Below are 24,414 nucleotides of genomic sequence, written 5' to 3'. Positions count from 1 at the left end.
AAGCTGCTAAGAGAGTAGATCTTAACAGTTCTACACACGTGCACACACACACACACACACACACACACACACACACACACACCCAGAACCCTGTACAGTGATACATTTGTTAACTATACCTGTTGTGGTCATCATTTCTCAGTTCATAGGTGTATCACATCGTTACGTTGTATATCTTAAACTTACAAAATGTTGGGTGTCAATTATATCTCAGTAAAGCTGGGGGAAAAGGGGAAAATCTTCTTGAAAAGAAAAGAAAAAGGCCAACAAGATCTGAGAGCTGATGGGTGCTGAGAGGTCAGAAAATGGGGCCGACAGCGCCCTTCCCCACTCAGGCAGGTCGCCGGCAGCCGCTACTCAATTCTGGAAATCTCTGTGCGCCTGGGAGAAGCGCTTGTCTGGTCTTGGTGATGCAGAATCCAACAGGCTTCAGGACTCCCCCCTGGGAATATTGGTCAGATTGCTTAAGGGTGCAGGAAAGAGGAGAGACTTCAAGGCCAGGTGCACCTGCGCTTGAATGCTGGCTTGGCCCCAAATCTGTTTCTTCCTCTGTGGATCGTACGTGACAGGCCCAGGTGGTTGGTTGTGAGGTGTGTAAGGCACTAGCTCTGAGCATCCTCACGAGCTGGAGTATGAGGAGGACGGAGCCTAAGACATGCCCCACGGGGGTCCTTTAGGCAGTCAGCAGAGTCTCAGGGATCCACGTGGATTTGTCAGTGTGCTGATACAAAGGGCAACCCCAAAGCCAACTCCGAAGATTGCTAAGCTGTCCAAAGCCCCGAGGGCCAAGTAATGCCTCCAAACAGACAAGGCAACACCCACCAGAGGGACTTCTCGCTCTGTGACTCAGGAAGAGCCCTTGGAATAGACAAGGGACTTTCTCAAACAGGTACATTTGAACAGGCCTGAATCATCACCTCAGATGAGCTGTTTCAGAAACTTTCCATTTTAGGCCTTGGCCAGGTTCCCGATGACGTATACATCGTGCTTGCTGTATAACTAACCGGTGAGCGTAACCAGAGTCACGTGAGGCCAGGTCTGAGGAAAGAGCCCAGCACAGTTATGCCTGGCGGGTCCCTGCACTTTCTTGGCTTAACTGGGCATTATGGAGTGTTTTGTCTCTCATGCTGTAAGCAGTGATGAGAAACGGTCCGCTCCGTGGGGACCAACAGTACACGAGGCAAATGGCAGATCAGGTATTTTATCCGTGTGCCCTGAAAGCAACTTCCTAACGGTCAGCATATAACCATCAAGACAAAACGAAACAAAACAAAACACTTTATGGCACCACACACGGACTGTACTATATTGAATAGCAAAGGGGTTTGACAAGATTAATCATTTCTGATATATCTCACAAGGAAAACAGGGAGGTTTTCCTCTTGTCTGATTTCCCCCCATCACCCCGTATCATATCGGATGCCATCTTCTTATTAGCTCTTTTAATTTTAAATTGTTTTTTAAGAGGATATAACAACTGGTGTTTTGTACTTTTTCCACAACCTGCCAGATGTTGGCAGGGGTGGGTGGCAGTGTGCGGAATAAACTTGTACAAATGAGTCTGCCTTTGAGTGTAATTTTCGGTGCCCACCTCTAAGAGGTAGATGCCAGAAAGCTTACTAAGTGAGGGAACAGGTATCAAAACCAGTGGTCCCCATATTGATTCTCTGCAGACCTTCCCCTTCAGCTCTCTGTGATTTCAGGGGATACTGACTTTACCTCAGCCAAGGCTGGCCAACACTCCGGATTCAAGTGGTGGGTGGGACATTTTCCTTACAGTCTGGGGTGAGGCTGAATCATTCCAGAGTGTGAAAAGGCAAACAGAGGGCGTCTTCCACCTGGCTGGGGAGGCCCCTAGCAATTCTACAAACTTGAGGGGCAGAAGGGAACTTATGAGTTCTTGCTAATTGAGAGCCGAGTCCTGCCTTAGAAACCAAAGAAGCTGAGAAAAAAATTGTATTCTAAAAAGCTATCAAAAGATAACTTAATGAAAATACTTTAAAATATTTAATTGCTCTTTATTCTTTACTTAAATGCTCAACTCAATAAAATATGATTTTATATTTAGTTTTGAACTATTTTTTCTAGCAATAAATGTTACCCTTCTAATTCTTTAAACTTTTAAATTCCCCAAGTAAGTTCTCCTTTGTTATACTTGGGCAGGATTTTGGCCAGATTAAAAATGGGTCTTTCTATATAAAGGTTGCAACAATTAGATCTACGTGAATATATTAGTATTTGTGTAAATGTAATTGTCTTAACCCAAAGAGCTCCCAAGCGAATGAGCCTGAGATGCATAAGAAGTAAAGAGATGTGTTAATCTGTGTGTGTGTGAATTGGTGTCGTGAAAAACTCTACATGTGCACATTTGTCTGCAGAGCATATGGCTTCTGCGTTTGGGAGCCATCTGGGTTGAGACCAGGCCCTTCCCGTGTAGGGCTAGTGTCCTGGCTCAAAGCCATGTGAAGTCGAAACTGACTGTGCTGGGTGTCCACGTGGCCAGCAAAGCCAAAGCAATGCCCCTTCCTACACACTCTTGTCTTTCCCCTCATCTTTGCTGTGGTCTCCAAATGCATGAACCGAATGGCCAGGTAACAATTTAAATCAAAACGATGCGTTAAAACCAAAAACCTTTGCGTCAGAAAACCTTAAGCAGGGCAGTTGGAGAGCTCGCTGCCCGCGGCGAGCTGGCCCTTACCTTTCGATGTCCCCAGAGCTGGTTCCCTTTCATGCCGTGACAGTCATACAGAGTGACCGGGCTGCTATGGGAGATGGCGTCGAAGCAGAATTTTCGGGTGTGCAGGGGCTCACCAGGCCGAATATCTTCTCTCCAACCAAAGGTGAAGAGCTAGCAAAGCAACAATAGCAGAAAAGCTACGGTGAGTTGAATTTGGAGAGATTAGGAAGCAGGGGGAGGTATGTCTTTTAGCTGCGAAGAACTCCTGCTTCGTGATTTACAAGAAAAGAACTGTGTCTCAGCATGAGAGGGGCACTGAAAAAGGCATGGATGCTAATGCCCTGTAGCAACACCAGAAGCACTTTTGGCCCAGCCTGGCCAAAGAAGCAAATGAAGTGTTTCCGGTTAGATAGACAGACAGAGAGACAGACAGACAGACAGAGGGAGACAGAGGGACAGAAAGAGGGGAGAAACTTTTAAATTACGTTCTTTACCTTCTTCATTTAGATAAAAAAAAATCAGTGGGTTAAATGTTACACAGTTAGCCTAAACTGAGCAGATTAACTGAGAAAAGACCAGGAGTAGGGTTGAACTGGATGGATGCCAGCAACTTGAAAATTTTGATTTAAGTGAAAGCTAAGCTTGATGAAGTAAAGAATAGGCAAATTGGTTTCCTGGAGTTGGTAAGAGTAATCCTGCCGGGCAGTGTAGAAAGTTCTGGACTGTGACTCCCAGTAAGAGATACAGTTTGCAAACACACATAGATCCCCTTTCCCCCAACCGAAAATGGAAATTTCGTGAAATATTTGTCCTCAGTGCACTTAATAGACTCTGATATTCCATCCAAACTTTTCCTGTCTTAGTCTATTCTATTCCATCCATCCATTCTATTATTTTATTTTATTTTTAATTTAATTTAATTAATATGTTTATTTTTGGCTGCGTTGGATCTTCGTTGCTGTGCGCCGGCTTTCTCTAGTGGCGGCGAGCCGGTGGGGGGGGGCTACTCTTCGTTGTGGTGTGCAGGCTTCTCATTGCGGTGGCTTCTCATTGCAGTGGCTTCTCTTGTTGTGGAGCACGGGCTGTAGGTGCGTGGGCTTCCGTAGTTGTGGCACGTGGGCTCAGGAGTTGTGGCTCGCGAGCTTAGTTGCTCTGCAGCATGTGGGATCTTCCTGGACCAGGGATCGAACCCACCTCCCTTGCATTGGCAGGCGGATTCTTAACCACTGCACCACCAGGGAAGTCCCCACTCTATTATTTTAAAAATGTGACTTATGGATGCACTTAATTGATTTTACAATGTATTAAATTGAAAAAGCAACACTTCTGTAAGGAAAGGGTATTTTTTGGAGTTTGAGCTGGAGAACCATTTGAGGGGTTCAGTACGAGAAATCCTTAAGTAAGTGGGAAAATGGACTAGATCAGCCCTAGGATTTCTTCCAAGTCTAACATCTCAATGTCAGGAGACTCTGTGGACGTAAAAAGCAAGCACAGTACTGAGCTATAAGCAGACAATACACTCGGCTCTGTCTGTCAAGCTGCAGATTACCGCAATTTGGGGGTCCTACCTGGGTAAGAAAATGCAGAGAATCTGGCAAAATTCCAGGGATGGCTAACAAAAACAGTTAAATGGTGGGGAAACTGCAGAAAACTTGAAAAAGCTGGGTTAAGTGGTCTGAAGAAAATCGGAAAGAACTCATCTAAATCAAACACGTGAAGCCTACCGTCTGAGTTGTGGCAAGAGATTGCATTCTGTTTCCCTGGGAGACACGACAAAATAGGATATTTTAAATAGAGGAAGGTGTTTTCGGTAAGGCATTTGAAATAGATTCATGAAGAGGAATTGTGTGGTCTCTTTCCCTAGATTCATTGTTATTGTTTTAATATGACTGTGGACTGAGGACTGATTGTGGACTTTTTATCTTTTTTTTTTTTTTTTTTTTTTTTTTTTTGCGGTACGCGGGCCTCTCACTGCTATGGCCTCTCCCGTTGCGGAGCACAGGCTCCGGACGCGCAGGCGCAGCGGCCATGGCTCACGGGTCCAGCCGCTCCACGGCATGTGGGATCTTCCCGGACCGGGGCACAAACCTGTGTCCCCTGTACCGGCAGGTGAACTCTCAACCACTGCACCACCAGGGAAGCCCCTGAGGCATTTTTAGATTCATTCAAACCCTATGCAGGGGAGTCATTTCTCAAGGAAAAGTGTCTGTTCAGCTATTTCTGGTTTTGATCACTCCCTTCAAATCGGGACCTACCGCTCCCTTGGTTTTTGAGATACTGTGCTCCTGTGTTATCCTAGAACTCTGCCCTGCCCGTATCCCGTTTCTATCTATCCCTTCAATGTAGGTCCAGCTCAGGGTTCCTCGGATCCCATCCTTGCACCTTCCCTGGTTGGTCTCACACATGCTCAGTTTAACTCTCGCTGGCACGTGGATAACTCATCATCTGTGTTACGTCCAACCCTGTGTAGGATTTCCCTCCTATGTGTCCTGTGGACATCTCAGAGTCACCACATCCTGAGTTCCATTGACTTCCTTCCCTTCTAAACCTGTTTCTGCTCCTGTGTTTTGTTTTAGTTGGTCACATCTTTAGCTTCTAAACCTGGGCGTCCTTTGTCTTTATGTCCTTGGTCTCCCTCATCATCTTCATCTACTCCATCACCAAGTCTCACCACTTTTGTCTTCTAAGTATTAAAGGAAGTGGTCCCTTCCCCTCTGTCTCCACCACCTTTGCTCTCAATGTTTCTTGTCTGGACTCTTGAAATGACCTTCTAATTGCTTTCTTTCCCACCTTCCTCTTCTGGTTCCTTCATATCGTTTTCTGCTAAATTGAAGTATAGCTGATTTACAACTTTGTGTTAGTTTCAGGTGTAAAGCATGGTGATTCATTTATACATATATATCTATTCTTTTTCAGATTCTTTTCCCTTATAGGTTATTATAAAATATTGAGTATAGTTCCCTGTTGGTTAGCTATTTTATATATAGTAGTGTGTGTATGTTAATTCCATACTCCTAATTTATCCCTCCCCTGCCTTTCCCCTTTGGTACCATAAGTTTGTTTTCTATGTCTGTGGGTCTGTCTCTGTTTGTACCTAGGTTCATTTGTATCCTTTTTTTAGATTCCACATATAAGCGATATCATATGATATTTGTCTTTCTCTGGCTTACTTCACTTAGTATGATAATCTCCAGGTCCATCCATGTTGCTGCAAAAGGCATTATTTCATTCTTTTTTTTATGGCTGAGTAGTATTCCATTGTATATATGTACCACATCTTGTTTATCCATTCCTCTGTCGATGGACACTTAGGTTGCTTCCATGTCTTGGCTATCGTAAATACTTCTGCAGTGAACATTGGGGTGCATGTATCTTTTCGAATTAGACTTTAAAATACCCATATGACCATGTTACCTCTTAACCTGAAATCTCACCATATTTTCACATAACCCTTAGAGAATGAAGTTCAGACTCTTTAACACATAAAGAACTTTCCACGATCTGGACTTTGCCGTGTTTTTCAGCTGCATCCCTTTCCCTTTAGTTTATGTTCTATCAACAATATAAGATTTATAAGTTGCTAAGAGAGTAGATATTAAAAGTTCTCATCACAGGAGAAAAATTCTGTATGTTTGGTGACGAATGTTAACTAGACTTACTGGGGCGATCATTTCACAATAGATACAAATATCGAGTCAATATGTTGTATTACTGCAACTCATACAAAACTGTATGTGAATTATACCGCAGTTTTAAAAAACTGTAGTTCCTTGCACTAATCAGGTGGTATGTGTTTCCCCTTCGGTGACTTTGTTCACAGCAGCCCCTCTGGTTGGAAGGCCCACATTCACCGGCCAACCTAGTTACTGCTCAGCAGTCCTTGAAGGTTAAGTTCAGGCGTCCACTCGCTAAGAAGCCTTCTCTTTGAACCCCTCCTTCCCATCCCCCACCTTATTTCTCATGATTATCCGATTACGTTTCTGTATCCCTCACTAGACCGCGAGACCCGTAATGGCAGGATCCACATCTGCTTCATCTTTGTGTTTCCAGCACCCAGAACAATTCATGACATTTAATTAATGTCCAATGAAATTTCTATTGAACAAGTAAAAACTCGCACTCATTATATTAACAGAAATGGCATTGGGATAACTGTCAACAGGAACTAAAAATTAGTCTTTTCAGGTTCTCTAATGAATTTGTGTTGTTTGTGTCTAATTACAACAATAATTTTTTTGAGCCTTCAATTTCAATGATTCTAGGCTCAGTTACCTATTATTAGAATAAAAATTTCCTGGCCTGTACACCTGTCATTGCTTAAATCTTTACGTTATTTAAATATCACAACCCCTTGGTACTATAAGCTGTGCAACCCGCGCCGGAACCGGTGGCCTTGAGGGTTTATCGATTTTCTGCTTTGTCTCTTTTCCTCTTTTTGGTTTTTATACATGTAGAAGCCAGAGCTGAAAGGCTCTGTCATCATCACCCAGCTGGGGACAATTGGCCTGCAGAAGTGCAAGGACAGGCCACCGGCACACTTCAGGAGTCCAGGCTTGTGTACGCCTCTGTAGACAGACTTCTCTTACTTTTTACTTTCTTTCTGTTTCCTTTCTTTACTTTTTATTAAATAGATCAGTCAAGTCCAAAAGAATACCTGCGTGAAAGCAAACGGGCACATTCGTCTCTCAGCTGATTTATTCATCTGCTGTGACAATTACATCTCAGGGCACCCTCGGGTGACTTTTAGTTCTTGTTTCCAGGCTTGTTATTAGGGTGCAGTAATCATTTTCAGCTGTGCAGGCTGATCATCAGCTTGTAGGCTTCAGTGTTGGAGCCATTAGTATTATTATTATCACCTGGTGCTTACTTTCCTGCGTCCCGGGAGACGCGTCTTTGGATTACATAAACGGCTTTATTCTTCTGCACCTGCCATTAGCTAAGATTTTTCTCTCTCGTGTCTTTGAAACGCTGTCTCCTGCCACATAGCTTATCCTAATGGTAGTGAGGAACCAATCAGGCACCGAGCGTCTCATTCCTTAGGCCCACGTGCCCCCGTGCAATCGTGTCAAAGCAGAAACTGACAGACATCACGCATGTATTTGATGGTTTGCAAACCCTTGGGCCGCTCCTCGCTGACAAGAAGTATTCAGATTTTATTCGGGTTCCCTGCACAATACCTCCTGTTTTTTTTTCAGCCTCAAATTCCTCAGCCTTGGAGTAAATCGATGTTCATTTCTCCACTTTCCTCTTTGAAGTGACACTTTAAAACGGATTCGGACTGATACGTAAGTCGTACTTCTCGGTGTGTGTAACATTGCCTGAGTCTGTATTGTGTTATACGAACAAGCTCACAAGCCTCGCTGCTGCACGTAAATTTATTATCTCAATGTTGCTACCTGACCTGAGAAGATGGAAACTATTTTTCTCTCTGTGATTAGTTAGATTTTATCGCATTGGCGTGTGGTTGGTAGAGGTCTGAGCTACTGCATGTTTCTCCTTGTGGTTTGGCATCCTCGGTCCTGAGGCTGACACTGCGTATCCATCAGCTGTCCTGTACCAGGTGCACTGGTCCGCCTCCATCTCTGCACATCTCTGTCCAGCTCTGGGCAGGGCAGCGTCCTCAGCAGGACGGAGACTCCCCTGCAGGCTTCCTCCCAGCACAGGTCAGGGCTGCCCCCTGGCACCAAAGACTCCCCACGCCCCGCCTTTCCATCAGACTCCTAACGGCACATGGGGAGTGCTCTTTACAGACCTCACAGTCCTATGAAGGCCTTTTTCTTCTTTTCTTTCTTGGTTCCCATAGGAAACTGAGAGCCAGCTCTCGGAGCTGCAGTGATGCCTCGACAGAGGGCTGGAAAATGAACCGCACTCTCCCTTCCTGCAGGGAAGCCTCAGTCATCCCCCTCTTCTGTGACAAAAGCCATTTTCTTACCAGGTGCTTCCAGAGACTCTCTTTAACTCCCCACCGAACTATTTTGTTTATTCATTTGTGTTTTATCTTTGCCATTAAAAAAAAATCATTCCAGCTCTAATAAGTGCCCCTTTCGTGTTCTTTGAATGCTTTTAAATCAGAAAGAGTGCCTATCATTTTCCTGTCCTGATATTCTTTTCTCCTCTGGGAATTTTGATCTAAATGTAGAAGAATGAGTCCTAATTTTTAGAAGTCATTGAGTAATGTATCAAAAAAAGCGAACAGTTAACTACCGGAAGACGAAGCAGCTTGTGATGACTGAACCTCCACATCAGTATACGGTGATACGTGTTTCAGATATGATCGACTTAACCTCCTTTCAACCTTGTTGCATTGCCCCGTTTTCAGAAGTGTCTAGAGGCTGGAAATCTCTTTCACGAGCTGTAGTAACCGAACTTTCGTTCCTCTTAGATAGTTGTCTGCTTGTCTAGTGCTGCCCTCTGGTGACTGTTTCTGGAATTACACGTCATAGCTTTTTGTAGTTTAGCTTGGGGTGGGGCGGGGTCGGGGAGGAAGTGAACCAAAAAATTTTAAATGTATGCAGTGTAGCTGGTTCTCTTTATATTTACGTGCAGCCGTCAAACAAAATCTGCAGCCCAGAGCATATTTCATTCTAGCACATTGCAGGGGATGGAGATGTTCCACCTGATCCAGGCATTCAGGTATGTATCCTTCGTATCAGCCAGCTAGATAGGCATGTCTCTTGGTTAGGCTGAATAGAGATGGCAGAGTGAACTTTAACCCAACAGATACGGATTTTCCTTATGGCATTCTCCTTTTTCTTTTTAAAAATATATCCTTTCCCACCCTAGATGCCAGCCTTACTGACTGGCCTTGAAGCCTTCTCTTTTGTTCCCAGGCTGCAGTCTGAACTGCTTCTTGGGGGAAACAGGCTGGCACCGTCCACCGCCCTGGTCACATCCCCGTGGTGCTTATAGAAAGGGACAGAGGATGGAGTAGGCCGTCAGCTTCCACGGATATTCCACACCCCCCAGTGACCCTTGAGCTGCAGGGCCTTCTTAAAACCCATCTGATATGTGTCCACACGTGGAGGGTGTATTTGAGTGAGTGAGACGTAGTATTCGATGTTTGGCAGCTGCCTTGGATGGCAGGAGATTTCTAGTTTGGGGTTGGTATAAAGCGATCTGCGGGGAAGGTTGTGAGAAGGAAGAAGACAAAGTATATTTGCTCTGCACCTCCTACCTGTGCAAGATGCTGGGACATCACGGATGATATTGATTCTCACAATAACCCTGTCCGTGAGGTGGGTGTTATTGTCCCTGTTTAAAGGGGGAGGGACTATGGCCTCGAAAGATATAACGATTTCACAAGGACGCACAGGTTCAACTGGCTGGGATCTAGGTTAGCCTGACCGAAGGCCCATGATCCTTCTAGAAGACCACGAGGCTGCGGGAGAAGAGGACAGGGGCCCGGTTCCCGGCCGGGGAGGGGTGGTGTTGGGTTAGGGGTTGTTTGGGTGGACTCTGGACTGTGCCGTGGGCTTGGTCTGCTGCTGCTGTTTTCCTCAGTCAGCGGCTCTGCGCTGTACTGCAGGCCGGAGGGATGGGGATGCTCGGTGGAGAGGGGGTGGAGAGGGGCCGACAGGCCGGGTCTGCACACCCAAACCACTCGTGGAGAACCCAGGCTGGGGGACGGGGAGCTTCACTGACTTGACGTTCAAGATGGACACTTGAGGGCTTCCCTGGTGGCGCAGTGGCTGAGAGTCCGCCTGCCGATGCAGGGGACACGGGTTCGTGCCCCGGTCTGGGAAGATCCCACATGCCGCGGAGTGGCTGGGCCCGTGAGCCATGGCCGCTAAGCCTGCGCGTCCGGAGCCTGTGCTCCGCAACGGGAGAGGCCACAACAGTGAGAGGCCCGCGTACTGAAAAAAAAAAAAAGATGGACACTTGAGGAACCGCTGGAGGAGAGAACTAATGCCTTACTGGAGACTGCTTGCCTAGTCTTGGTTTTCATGAGAGAAGCATTGTGGACAATTCTGGAAGACAAGGCATAAGCCCGACGTAGGATCTTGAACTTGAGATGTATCCTTTTGTAGAGGGAGGGACGGGGGGGGGCGGAGGGGTTTTCACTGTATCTGTACATTTTTTTCTTCTAAGAAATATGGCAGTAGCTGTAGATACTCGTTCAATCCGTGTGATGAGTACACCAGGATGTGCCGTAATTCTTTTATAGTTTCCTATTTGAAATATTTTATAATTTAATATTCAAATAATAAAAACGGGCAGACATAATTCTACCCACCGTCTCTCCTCTTTTACAGGTGACACAGTGTGAGGAAAGCCCCTTTCAAGGGTGTTTCAAAGAGGGTCAGGAATCATACCTCACTTAATAAACTGAATTGCTCTGAAATGTTTTTCAAGCAAAAGCAATAAATAGTCTTGAAGCCTCCCCTGGAGTCCATGCTGGGGAGTTATTGCCTCCAAGTGATCCTTTGTGTGGGAGATTACAAACTGCTGCTACGATGAGAGGTGTATGTAAAGTATTCTTTTCAGTAAACAGCCAGAGAGGGAAAATAAGATTAGAGAAAGTCACAAAAACTTACAGAATAACCGAGAGTCTTTCAGTAAAACCATGAAATTTGCTTGGGAGAGTTACGTAGCACTCTACAAGCTTTTCGTGGTTTGAAAACTGCCATTCTGGGAAAGGCAATAGAAGACTAGGGTCACAATCAACATCTCTACCACCCTTTCTGTTATTATTAGTTTTTTAAAAGCATGGTCTATCTTTTGCCACCCTTTTATTTTATTTTTTTTCGTATTTATTTTATCTATTTATCTGGTTGTGCCGGGTCTCAGTTGCGGCAGGTGGGCTCCTTAGTTGTGGCACGTGTGCTCCTTAGTTGTGGCGTGCGAACTCTGAGTTGCTCCGCGGCATGCGGGATCTAGTTCCCTGACCAGGGATCGAACCCGGGCCCCCTGCATTGGGAGCGTGCTTAACCACTGCGTCACCAGGGAAGTCCCCCTTTCTATTATTTAAAGCATATTTTTATACACGATCTCAATTAACAATCACGACTGTTCTGAGAAGAAACGGAAACAAAGAAGTGAAGTGATTCCCTTGACTGCAGAGCTGGGTGGTGACCTTTCAGGGCCTCACCCAGGTCCCACCTAGAGGTTTGTTCCCACACTGCCACCCCCCGCCTGCCTCAGCCCCTCCCCCCATAACGCACCTGTTCATGAGACCACGTCCTCTCAGAACCGTCCTTGACACAGACGTCCAGCCTCAGCTCGGTCCCTGTGGCTCCGTGCTTGCTGTCCACGCAGAGATTGGCTGCCACGTTTCGAAGCTGTGGAAAGAAGACAGGATGACGATGGGCTGTTTTTCATTGTACCCCTGGTTCCTGACAATCCTGGTGGAGATTCGGTATTTTTTTTTTTTTTGATTCCATGATGATTGAATGATGCCTTAAATTTATATGCAATTTATGGAGAGAAATCAGAGGATTAACTATAACATTGCCCAGTCTACGTGTAAAAGAACATGGGAAGATTGAACAGCAAAACCTCAGCCAGGCAGTGTGTGAAGCTACAACCCAGGAGCACGAACGTGGAGTCCATGACTTCTGTATGATGGGAGATTTTTCTTTTCCAGGTAGTTCAGAGCATCTTCTCCCTTCACTACCTTAGCTGGGAGAGCCCCGCTATGAGGCAGGTGGTGCGGATAAAAGCTGTGAGGAAGAGATCACTGTGTAAGTATGTGGTCACCTGACGCCCCCAGCGGCCTGGGATGGTCTTTGTCTGCACCTGTCATCCTGGTTTAACATTTCTCCTGGATGATAAATTAATGCCATCCTAGAGTATTAGCAAAACAGGAAGGATAGTACCGTTGGTGGAATCCTTTACTGGATGAAGTTTCTCTACATCATGTCTGGACTTTGAAAAGTTGCAGAATGAGAAAAAAACACTCATAATTCTTAGCAAGTATTTTGTTAACATGGATGTAAAGAACTGAACAGTTGGGGGTGGGAAAAGGGTGAAAAATATCAACAGCAGAAACACCAGTGGAGAGAGTCTGGTTGCAGACACATCCCCATGTCGCATCTTCCCGCGTGAAGCTTCCACCAATCTTCCTGTTGGCATCAGAACCGCATCCAGCTGCAGAGCTGGGCAATGTCTATAGTTTGTTACTGAGGTGTGTCTGCTTAGATAAGCTCAAGGGTCACAATCCTTTCCATGCCTTTGTAGAGTCCTGGATTATAATAATCCCTTTAGGTACCACTAAGAATGGAAACAAGAACAGGGTGGACTCAAGTGATCGTTTTAGTCACGGTTCTTTTGTCCAGAATGAGTAGATAAGGAGTCTCTCCAGGATGGAAGGATGCCTGCATGGGGCCTGATCCTCCTGGGATGGGGCGATGAGGCAGAGAGGAGGTTGTCATGTGATGTACTGGGTATCACGAATGGAATAAATGATGCCTGGATGGGGTGTGGTGGAGAGAGCTGTTTCATTTCCACTTCCTTTAGGAGTAGAGGCTGGTATAGTGTCATTCAGGAGGGAATCAACGTGGTGGATACCAGTTTCCTTATCCACGGAATTTGGCAACAGCTGGGGTTTGTCTTCTGCTACTGGACCACTATTCTCGGGGTGTCTGTCCCCGATGACAGGGGATGTGAAATAATGGAGGACACAGGGCAACAGTTCTGAACCCACTTTGGCCTGCGGACCTCTCCGAGAATCCAAGGAGAGCTATGGACACTCTTGCAAAAACAAGTGGACAAACTGTAAGTGGACACACACACAAGCACTTTTCTATTCACTTTCCTGGGCACCATAGACTCCACATTTGAAGTTGAAAGAGGGAAAATGTTTGCCAGCCCCCAAGCTCCCCCTCCCCTCTTGCAAATGAATTGACTCTTTCCTCTTAGCCTCATGGACGATCTTGAAGGACAGGGGATGAACTAGGGTGTGTCGGTGAGCACCCCAGTCACTCCCACTTCCTTCACCTTTTCTCCACCTCCTCAGTCAAGCGCCAGGGAGCAATTTTACTGTAGAATTTGGGGAGCCACACTTAAAATAGGCCTTTTGTGGACTCAGCTCCTAGGTGTGTGATCCAGTTTGTTTGGTGAAAGAGAAGCACCCTGAGGGGCAGAAGTCTGAGCTTGCATCTCTCTCCAGAGGCCAGCATCCATCAGCGCCCGTCTGATCTTATCTGGGGCCAGGTTGTTGGTTTCTAAAGCTGCTCCACCCAAGGGCTGCCCGAGAGAACTCTGGACAGAGCTCTCTCTTTACTCCTGGCCACTGAATTCACAGACTCACTCTTCTTAGAGAACCAGTGTCAGTGGATGCTAAAGGCACCTTCAGGGCATTCTTGTTCCCTCTCCTGAGTCCAGGAGCTCTGATCCACCGGGAGGGAAAAGCAGCTGCTATCGGTTTATGGCCACGTGGCTGCAGAGGGACGAGCTACACGGGCTCTGCTCTTGGAAGAGAAGGACTCGGGGAAGGAAAGGACCTGGAACAGCCAGGGATGCCGGGCAGTGTTCCTGCCAGACCTGCCCGAGGATCTGCACCAAAGACGTCAGAGAGCCTCTTTCTGTTTCTAAATGCTATGAGAGTGAAAGGGCTCTAGCAGGGGTAGAGAAAACCGTTTTCTAAACTCTTGAATGTTCCTTTTTTTTTTTAAATGAGAAAAATTTTTAAACTTTTTATTTTATATTGCAGTATAGTTGATTAACAATGTTGTGTTAGTTTCAGGTGTACAGCAAAGTGATTCAGTTGTACATATACATGTATCAAATTCTTTTTTTTTTTTTTTTTTTTTTTTTTTTGTGTTACGCGGGCCTCTCACTGCCGTGGCCTCTCCCGTTGCGGAGCACAGGCTCCCGACGCGCAGGCCCAGCGGCCATGGCTCACGGGCCCAGCCGCTCCGCGGCATGTGGGATCATTCCCAGACCGGGGCACGAACCCGCGTCCTCTGCATCGGCAGGCGGACTCCCAACCACTGCGCCACCAGGGAAGCCCTCTTTTTCAAATTCTTCTTTCATTTAGGTTGTTACGTAATATTGAGCAGAGCTCCCTGTGCTCTACAGTAGGTCCTTGTTGGTTATCCATTTTAAATATAGTAGTGTGTACATGTCAACGAGAAAGTTTTTGAATATGCACCCTCAAACAAGTGTAAAATTACTGATAAATTATATGCATAATTCCTGTCCTCGAATGTTCTAAATTCTCACGCAAACGGCATCTGTGTAGACAATGGGATAAATGGCTGCAGAAACCAAATTTCAAGTTTCCAAGCCATAATTGTCCACATCTGTGTAGATTTCAGCCCATCACTGTGCCAGAGAAGAGATGCGGAGAGTCCCCTAGAGGACAAGGCGGGCACCTGGGCTCAAGGCTCATCAGGCCAGCCTCACCTGCTGCTGTTTTCATTCCCACCTCTTCATTTGGAATGCACATCCCATCCTCGGCTCATAAGCACAGCTCTGTCATAATAAACAGATGAGTAAAATCCCTACAGAACGGACCCTAATCCTTGCTTATCCACTTGAATAAAGTTTTCTTTCTAAAAACAAAGTAGACAAGAAAAAACACAAATGATCTGGACTTTTCCCACCAGGGGCTCTGTATTTGCGGCTGAAGGAAAAGCAGTTCACAGGCAAACACACGCCCAGATCCAGGACAGGGACACAATACATCAATGCAGAGCAGGGAATTTTCCTGTTCTGTTCCTGTGACGTCCAGCACCGGGACTTGGCAGCACTAAAATTGCATCAAGGAATCTGAGAGACACGGGGCAGGATTAGAAAGTGAGATGGTGCTTGACTAGGAACGGGTGGGAAGCAGGAGAAAAATGGGGCAAAAGGGACTCAAGGTGTATGACAGGAGTACAGAGATAATCTGTTGGACAAGGATTAGGAAAAGATCTGGCAGAGGGTGAAGGATTTCTTAGGTCTGCAAGAGACGTCAGGCTCAGCTGGAACCTTGGCTTTTCCTCCCCAACGTGAGAGGTTTTATAAAAGAGGCACAGGAGAAGGGGCGTGTGAAATAAATGTCGAGGTGGCTGACAGGTAATTCAGTTGGTTGTCGAAGAGAGACTCGCCTCAGCTCAACGAACGCTAGAGCATGGTTTGCTATCCTCTCGCCCCCCATAGACTTGGGGTGTTTTAAGTAAGAAGTGGTACGTTCGTGACTCATTCAACAAACATTAAGTACCTGGTATGTCCCAGCCACTATGCTAGATACTGGTATACAATGAAAAATAAAAAAGGATTTGTGGGTGAAATGGTGAAGGGGGTCAATAGGTACAGACCTCCAGGGGACTTCCCTGGCGGTCCAGTGGTTAAGACTCCAAGCTTCCAATGCAGGGGGCGCGGGTTCGATCCCTGGTCGGGATCCCACATGCTGCACGGTGAGGGGGCCCCCCCAAAATATGCTAAAAAAAGGTACAGACTTTCAGTTATAAAATAAATAAGTCCTGGGGATGTGATGTACAGCACGGTCAGGATAGTTAACCATACTGTGTTGTATATTTGAAAGCTGCTAAGACAGTAGGTCTTAAATGCTTTCATCACAAGAAAATTAGCCACTCTGTGGTGACAGATATTAACTAGACTTATCGTGGTAATCATTTTGTAATATGTACAGATATCACATCATTATGTGGACACCTGAAAGTAATATGTTACGGGTCAATTACATCTCAGTTAAAAAAATTCATACAAAGAAATTCGTATTCAACCCTCCAGAAATCTGTCCGCTTCTTTGAAAGCATGCCTAGTCCCTTGTGATCCAGAAAGTCCTGACGCATCAGGACCAATGATTCTTGAACCCCTTCTGGCATGGTGTCCTCACTGGGCGGGGCATGTCTGGGGGAGATGGAGACCCCTGGTGGGGTCAGGGTCCTCAAGACCGTGAAGACGGCTGCAGAGACTGGACTGATGGGCTCCAAAAACTGTTGCTTAGTGATTCTCCTTCCTATGGACAACGTTTCTTCAAATCCCAGAGCTCTGTTGCTGATCATTATTTTTTCATTCTTGGAAAACTGTGACCTTTTTGGTGCCCACGGCATGCTGTAGCGCCGAGAGGGCTTCGCAGGCACCTCAGCTGCCAATAAACCTGATGGGGCCAGTTTTCTTTCAGGGTCTTGTAGCTTTGATTGGATTTGACTAGTAAAGTGGGGAAAGGATTTCTCTTCTGAGAGCCCATAAACCTTTTTATTTTTTCAAATTCAGCTTTTATTGAGGTATCATTGATATATAAAATTAGATATTTATTTAATTAGTTTTTAAAATTTATTTTTGGCTGCATTGGGTCTTCGTTGCTGCTATGCACGGGCTCTCCCTAGTTGTGGCGAGCGGGGGCTGCTCTTCGCTGCGGTGCGTGGGCTTCTCATTGCGGTGGCTTCTTTTGTCGCGGAGCATGGGCTCTGGGCGCGCGTGCTTCAGTAGTTGTGGAGCACGGGCTTAGTTGCTCTGCAGCATGTGGGATCTTTCCAGATCAGGGCTGGAACCCGTGTCCCCTGCATTGGCAGGTGGATTCTTAACCGCTGTGCCACCAGGGAAGTCCTAAAATTAGATATTTAAAGTATGCATTGTGGTGAGTGAATACGTTGTGAAGGGATTCTCCTCATTTAGTTAATTAACACAGCCATCCCCTCACATATTGATCTTTTTTTTTTGTAAGAACTTTCAAGCTCTCCTTGCTTAGCTAGTTTCAATTGTACAATTCGGTGTTATCAACTATGGTCAGCGTGTTTTACATTAGGTCCTCAGACTTTGTTCGTCTTATTCCTGCCTTGAATGTGTGCTGCATTATTCACAACCAGGCCCAGCACGTGTTACAGGCGACCCACTAGCGTTTAACAGTTACTTCTTTTTGAATCGCTACCACCTGACTCACATGACTGACCTCCCTACGTACTTGCCCGGCCCCAGCTGGTGATTGTTCTAACCTTGATATCAGAACGTCTCCACCATGATACCTCATCCAATGGGAGGGAAGGGGTGTGCTCCTCTGCTGGTTTCCCTGGTAACCGACGAGCTCACCTGACGTCGATCACCCTGTAACTGGGTTTCCCCCTGCCCCTGGGAGCCAAGACTGCCTCCATGTTCTGCCCGCCGTCCACCGTTCACAGTGGGAGTGGCCCCAGGACCCTGCCTCAGACATGTAAGCTCCCCTATGCGTTAACCACTGATGCCTCTGTCGCTGACTCCGGGCTCTTCCTTCCGTCTTAAAGCTGGGCAAGTACAGTCCTTGCAGGCCTGCGGGATGCAGCCCAACATTTGGTGGAGTAGCCAGGAGACGGAGGAAACGGCCGTGAGCACCGAGATGTCGGGAAGTTAGGACGGGGAATGGAAAGTTTTGGGGCCGACGACTAACACGTGGGGCCTGAAAGTTTCGGGGGTAACCCTGGGGTGGCCGTCCACTAGTATCGGGGTCTTGCAGTGGCTGACCTTGATGAATGGGGGCCGCCGAGAGAGTACAGAGAACTCCTAGACACCCCTACGGCTGTTGCAGAGATATTGGCCACAGCTGTGGGCTGGCCATCGTCGTTCATATTAAGAAAGGCCATGGAGGCTGAGCTAAGAGCCGAGGCGAACGTTAACTTGAATACTGATTCCTGTTCCTCGGCAAGTGAGGCGTGTGAATGATATGGATTATTCTCTATTCCTGTTATTTGTTTAAACTGAATCGGCTATTTAGAAACTAAAAAAAAAAGTCGTGAAAATGCCCCCAATGGAAAGCTTTTGACATTGTAAAACGGGTTTTTGCTTATGCTGTTAGAGGAATTTGGCTTTCTAGGTGGAATTGGTATTTCTCTCCCTGTGCCTTTTGAGATATAAATGATCTACCTGGGCTCTCAGGAATTTTAATCCCTGAGAGTGAGGACAAAAAAGAGAGGCCGTTTAAGCTGTAGCAGGAAAACTGTGAGATCTCTGTGTCTGTAGAGATATATGCATGTCTATGTGTACCGTATAAATATGAGGTGTCTCTGCTTCTAGATGGCGTTGCCTAGACTGGTTTGTGGATGAGCTCTATTTATTTGCTTAAAAGAAATTACAAGCTTATATGAATTCTCAGACATAGAATGAATTTCAGGTTCATGTGATCTGGGAAATATTCAGTACTGAATTGCTATCTTATTGAAGCTACTGAAGCTTGTTGGTTTGATAGATATAGACATGTTTTTAGAGTCATCAATGTTAAGTATAATACTTCTGTTGTACCTAGGTTTACTGGAGGTCAAATAAACCTTATTATATCTGTTGCAAATTTGTCAGCAAGGAAAATAACTTGATATGATGAAACTTAAATGTAAATGAGATAAGAGCTTTTAGGTAAACTCTATAGGAATAATTATGTTTTGGGAATGTCTGTCTAACATAGTCCCACCAGATTTTGCTAACTTTAAACTAAGTTCAATAAAGAGAATTCATTGACTATCGGGGTCATTTCAAATGGGATAAAATATTAGAAGATTAATTGCTGGGCGAGTCTAAGTTTACCAACCTTTGCCTTCCTGGGAGAGGAAGACTAAAGCATAAATTATCCAATCAGGAAATGCCGGTATGACAAACAGTTCACATTTACTTGCTTCTTGGTTTTTGGTTGGTTCATTTCCTTTGAATATATGCCCAGAAGTGGGATTGCTGGATCATCGGAGTACCACACATTTTTGATTACTGTAACTTTGTGTTGTGTTTTGAAATCAGGAAGTGTGAGTCCTCCAACTTTGTTCTTCTTCAAGGTTGTTTTGACTATTTAGGATTCTTCAGATTCCATATGAACTTCAGAATGAGTTTTTCTATTGCTGCAAAAAAAAGCCCTTGGAGTTTTGATAGGGATTGCCTGTAGATTTCTTTGAGCAGTGTTGCCGTAGTATTTTTGGGTAGTATTAACAATATTGTCTTCTAATCCATGAACATTTATTTAGATCTTTTAAAATTCCTTTCAGTAATGTTTGTATATTTCTTTTGCCCTGTTGGTTAAATTTATTCTTACATGTATTTATTTTTAGAAAGAAATATAATGTATATAGGAGTATAGATTCTGGAATTAGACTGCCTGGGTTTAGAGTTTGATGTCACCATTTACTAGCTGTAGGCCTTTAAGCAACTTATTCAGCTTCCTTTTGCCTGTTTACTCTTCTGTAAAATGAAGATAATAATAATGATACATGAGAAATTTGATGTGATGATTAAATGAGATTATACATAAAAGGTGCTTGCATTAGTGTCTGGTTCATACTAATTGCTCCATAAATGTTAGCTTTATTGCAGTATTGGGATGCATAGAAAAATGAGGCTGGGGGGGGAGATTGGTGCCATTTTGGGAAGGTCGCAAATACCAAGATGAGCAATGTAGACCTTGTGCTGTTGGCAGAGAGAATTATTAGAAGTTTTTGAGAAGAAAGCCTTATTTCAGGCAGTCAATTCTGGTGTTAATGGGAAAGAGAGATGAAGAGTAATGCTGTTGTGAGCATAGGCACCAGTTCCAATGGATAATGAGAATCTGAACTCTGGTAGAGGTAGTGATAGAATGTATCCAAAGAATGTATACGTATTCAAAGGGAGAGGTGTACTGCAGACACATTTTTTTTTTCAGAGAACATTTGCAGGTCTTGACAATTGTTTGCTTGTGGATAATGAAGATGTGCTGAGTTCGAGGTGTCTTGGTGACATCCATACATAGTCTGAAGTTTGGGAGGGAGGTCAGTGTAAGAAATTCAGATTTGGAAATCATCCACTATGCCGATTATTAAGACATCGCCTCTCAACTCCACACTTACCCCCTCTGCCTCGCTTTGTGGTACTCAGGGTGGACCCTGTAGACATTTTCCTCGCACTGGTTACAACTGTAGGCTTTGCTAATGGAAGGTTCAGAGCAGGAGGAAGACTCTTCCCTTCTTTTGTGTGCCCTGTTTTCCCATGTATATCAGCACGTGGGTGTGTGGGGGTGGGGCAGAAGGAAGCGGCCTCACCTGAGAGGTCCTCATGGATTCACCGGGGCTCCTGCCTCCTGCAGGTGTCCTCACCACCACCTGGTGGGGCTGTTTGCAGCAGCCATACCCGGCAAAGGAGGCCTGACCTTCCTCCTTGCTGGGGGAGGGGGTGAGGAGAGGGGGGAGGGGGAGGGGGAGGGGCCGGGGAAGGGGGAGGAGAGGTGGGGGAGGGAGAGAGAGGGAGGGGAGGAGAGGGGGAGAGAGAGAGAGGGAGGGGAGGGGGAGGGGTGGGGGAGGGAAGGGGGAGGGGTGGGGGAGGGAAGGGGGAGGGGTGGGGGAGGGGTGGGGAGGGGAAGGGAAGGGGAGAGGTGGGGGAAGGGGGAGGGGAGGGAGGGGGAGGGGTGGGCTCTCCTAAGCCTCTGAGTTTCCACCTTGCTCACGTTCCCTGAAGGTGGCTACTTCTGTGCCCTTTAAAGTCCATTTTACCCCTTTAACTAGTTAATGCTTTTCTGCCCATGAAGATTTCCCTGTTCAGATTACTGGTGTGATTTCTGCCTCCTGCCTGGAACCTGATTGAGCAGTAGAGTCAGAGGAGGATGTGATATTGCACAGCAAAGAGGAGGAGGGTTGAGGATGGAATTCCGGGGACTGGTTTCTCTGGGAAGCAGTCAAAGAAAGAGTTGTCGGGATAAAGCCGGGAAAGTAAGAGGAGAGCCAGAGAGAAGGCAGAGAGAAGGGTTTCAAGAAGTGGACGTGGAGGGGGGCGGGGGTCAGCAGGGTCAAATTCCTTAGTGAGGTCAGGGGGGGCTGGGAGGGGCCATTGGACTTGGCTGCTAGGAGGTCCCCAGGGGCCTTTCCAAGGACAGTTTCAGTTTCCAAGGTCAGTGAAGGCAGGAGACAGATGGCCAAGTGGACAGAGGAAAAATGGGAGGCAACCAATGCAAGCTCCTCTTTCAGGAAGCTTGACCTCGATGGGAATGAGGAAAAGCAGAATTAACACGGAACAACCTTTCTGGGATGGGGAGACTTGAGAATAGAATTATATATGAGCCCTCCCTAATTCATGTGAGGTGGATAAAAAAAATGGTGAGGTGCTTTTAGAAATTAAAAACAGCAGATGGAAGGGGAGGGATAAAGTAGGAGTTTGGGATTAAAATAGATACACGTTTATATATAAAATAGATAAACAACAAGGACCTACTGTAGAGCACAGGGAACTGTTCCCAGTATCTTGTAGTAATGTATAATGGAAAAGAATCTGAAAAAGAGTATATATATATATATATATATATATATAAAACATCTGAATCACTTTGCTGTACACCTGAAACTAACACAACATTGGTAATCAACTATACTCCACAAAAATTAAAAAAAAAAACCCAGCATATAAATGCAAAGTACTGAAAACGCTCTCATCCTTCTAGGACCTTCGGTGGGGAAGGTTCTGCCTTGTGGCCGTCACACTGTTTCTGCTCGAGCAGATCATTCCACCCCTAAATGCTCCACGCTAGTGGCGTCCCGTGGCTGCTGGCAGAGATGACTCCTGCCTTTCCTAGAAATTAAGCCCACAGAGATTTTCTTCCTGTGGTATGCACATTTTCCTCTTCTGAATTTACCATAAACTTAATTGCTTTGGCATCTCTCTCTTGCCCTGGGACCTACTGGAACTGCTCATTTCGGAAGCCTGGCTTACATTATGCAAGAAAGCGATGAGTCCACGGCAGAAATATTACCATAGGGCCTGCAGACTTGTATGTGTTCTGCTCCAAATAGTCTATTTCTAAAACTATGTCCTGCCACTTGAAATGAAGGATTGTGAGTATTGTTTGTGAAACGACAATATCCAGTGTCAGAATAGAACTTTCAGATTAAGGATTAATCGCCAAAAACATTTTGATTTGCGCAAATAGATACGGAGGAAGATTTGTATAAACACAAACCACTTATTAGAGTTATGATAAGTAACTTTCTCTGATAGAAGGAAGAGAAATGAGAGTACCTACTTCATACTAAATTAGGAGCATTCACAACCATTATTTCACTTCTTCATCTGCACCACTGCTGTGCTGTGTATCCATTCCCATGGGCAACTGAGGCTCTGGGAAATGAAATGGTTTGTCCATGATTATACGACCGGTAGATGGCAAGCGGGATTTGTACCTATGTTTCTGATCCCCGTATCTGAGCTCTTACACCACATTATGGAAATGGATATAATTAATTCACCAGAAGAGTGCAGTTTTGGGTGATAAGTCTGTGGTAAATGCTTAACTGAGCTCAAAGGGATACATGGAGATGAAAGAAAGCTATGAATCCTTGGGGTTAGAAAAGAAGTGATCTCAGTCCAAATTTGGGCTGGAGTCTGACTGAGGTAGAGAAGCTGAAGCAGTGTTAGAAATAAAACCACTTAAAAAAAATCAAAGCAACATAAATATCCATTATCCATTGATAGGGAATTGTTTAAATATATTATGATAGAGGCATACAATGGAATACTTTGTAGCCATTCCAAATAATGATGTGTCGCATCGTAAATCAACTATACTTCAATAAAGAAAAAGAAAAAACAAACCAAAAAAGAAATAAAACCACTTTAACGATCAGGGAGCTTTGGTAAACCACTGGCAGCCCAGGGATGGACAAGTGACCAGTGGTCCAGGTCCAGGGCTGAAGGGGCCCAGCTGCTTGCCCGCGATGGCTGGACTCTGAGCGGGGGGAAGGGGTGCTGGTACCAGAGAAGGCATCACGGGGGTGTTAAGGGGAGCAAGCATTTCCTGACCTCTGCACGAGACCCTAGATTTTGAATCTGGCTTTTTAAAAGAGTCCACTTTCCGAAAAGAAAAGTTAGAGAATGGCAGAATAGTGATGACTTATATATATCCTTTGCAAAGCAGAGAAGACGGAACAATTGTGATCCCTGGAGCACACAAGAATACTAACTCTTAGGAACTATGACTTTTTTTTTTTTTTTTAGTTTGGATTTTTTTCCCCTTAGGTTTTGGTGTTGTAATTTCACAGAGGCAAGGAAGGAACTAGTTTAGTACACATCCTCGAAGGGGTGCATGGCTGGCAAAAGCCAGTGACCGACTGGCTCGGCCGAGCAAAAGTTTCTGAAAGCTCAGGCAGCGACTGTTCACGCTTTGGTATGAGTTATGCACACACACGTTATGAGACAAAAGCGCATTGTATGTCAGAAACATGAAAGCAGACCTCTTCTGGGTAAAGTGTAAGGAGTAGCTTAGGAGATGAACAGAGTCACCCATGCCCTGGTTTTCTCCCTGCAATTTACAAAACTCAGACTAGTCCATTAAAGCTGGACGGGAGGAGGGGAAATGAGACCTGAAGGAAATTTTTACAGGGAGAGTTCAAGAGTATCTACAGGAAAAGTTGCCAGAAGGAGATCTGTGAGTCGGGAATTAATATGAGTAGTCCGTGCAGAGAAGGGATCTAGGAGGAGACCACCTCCCACGCTGCTAACAGCACCAACAGCACCCGTGTGTGTCAAGGGGTTTACGAGGGGGGATGCTGCTTTGAAGGGAGTGCCTTGGGGAGAAGCTGGCTCGTGTGAAGTGTGGCCCCATCTCTGCCGAGATTGTGGGAAGACACCCCGGCAAGGTGGTTGTCATCACACTCGAGAAGCAGCACGGAGCCATCTCCGCAGACTCGGCCCCGTTGTACACCTCATCTTTTAACGAATACCTTGACATTTCCTATTCCTGTCATTTTCCCCTGGAGTGCTGTTCTATGAATACGAAAACACTCCTGCCAATGCTGCGTTCATCTATGATTTGCCAGTAAATCTCCGATGTTGTCCAGGGTAATCGTGAAAATCCACTTCCAACATCATCCTCAAGGATCTGA

The 24,414-nt window shown here is 45.6% G+C and overlaps 1 protein-coding gene across 1 annotated transcript in view; it reads right to left on the bottom strand.

The window, feature by feature from the left end:
• GALNTL6 (polypeptide N-acetylgalactosaminyltransferase like 6) overlaps positions 1–24,414 on the bottom strand; it is a 1,146,418-nt gene that overhangs the window by 14,407 nt on the left and 1,107,597 nt on the right. Inside the window, exons 10-11 of the mRNA XM_065878925.1 lie at positions 11,839–11,955; positions 2,699–2,848 (exon numbers count right to left, since the gene is read on the bottom strand). Coding sequence (XP_065734997.1) covers positions 2,699–2,848; positions 11,839–11,955 — 267 coding nt within the window. The remainder of the gene's footprint in view (positions 1–2,698; positions 2,849–11,838; positions 11,956–24,414) is intronic.

The sequence above is a fragment of the Phocoena phocoena genome, chromosome 6 (genome assembly GCF_963924675.1).
Source record: "Phocoena phocoena chromosome 6, mPhoPho1.1, whole genome shotgun sequence".
NCBI classification, from domain to species: Eukaryota; Metazoa; Chordata; class Mammalia; order Artiodactyla; family Phocoenidae; genus Phocoena; species Phocoena phocoena.
Note: the sequence above shows the minus strand (reverse complement) of the source record. Positions and strands in the feature narration are given on the sequence as shown.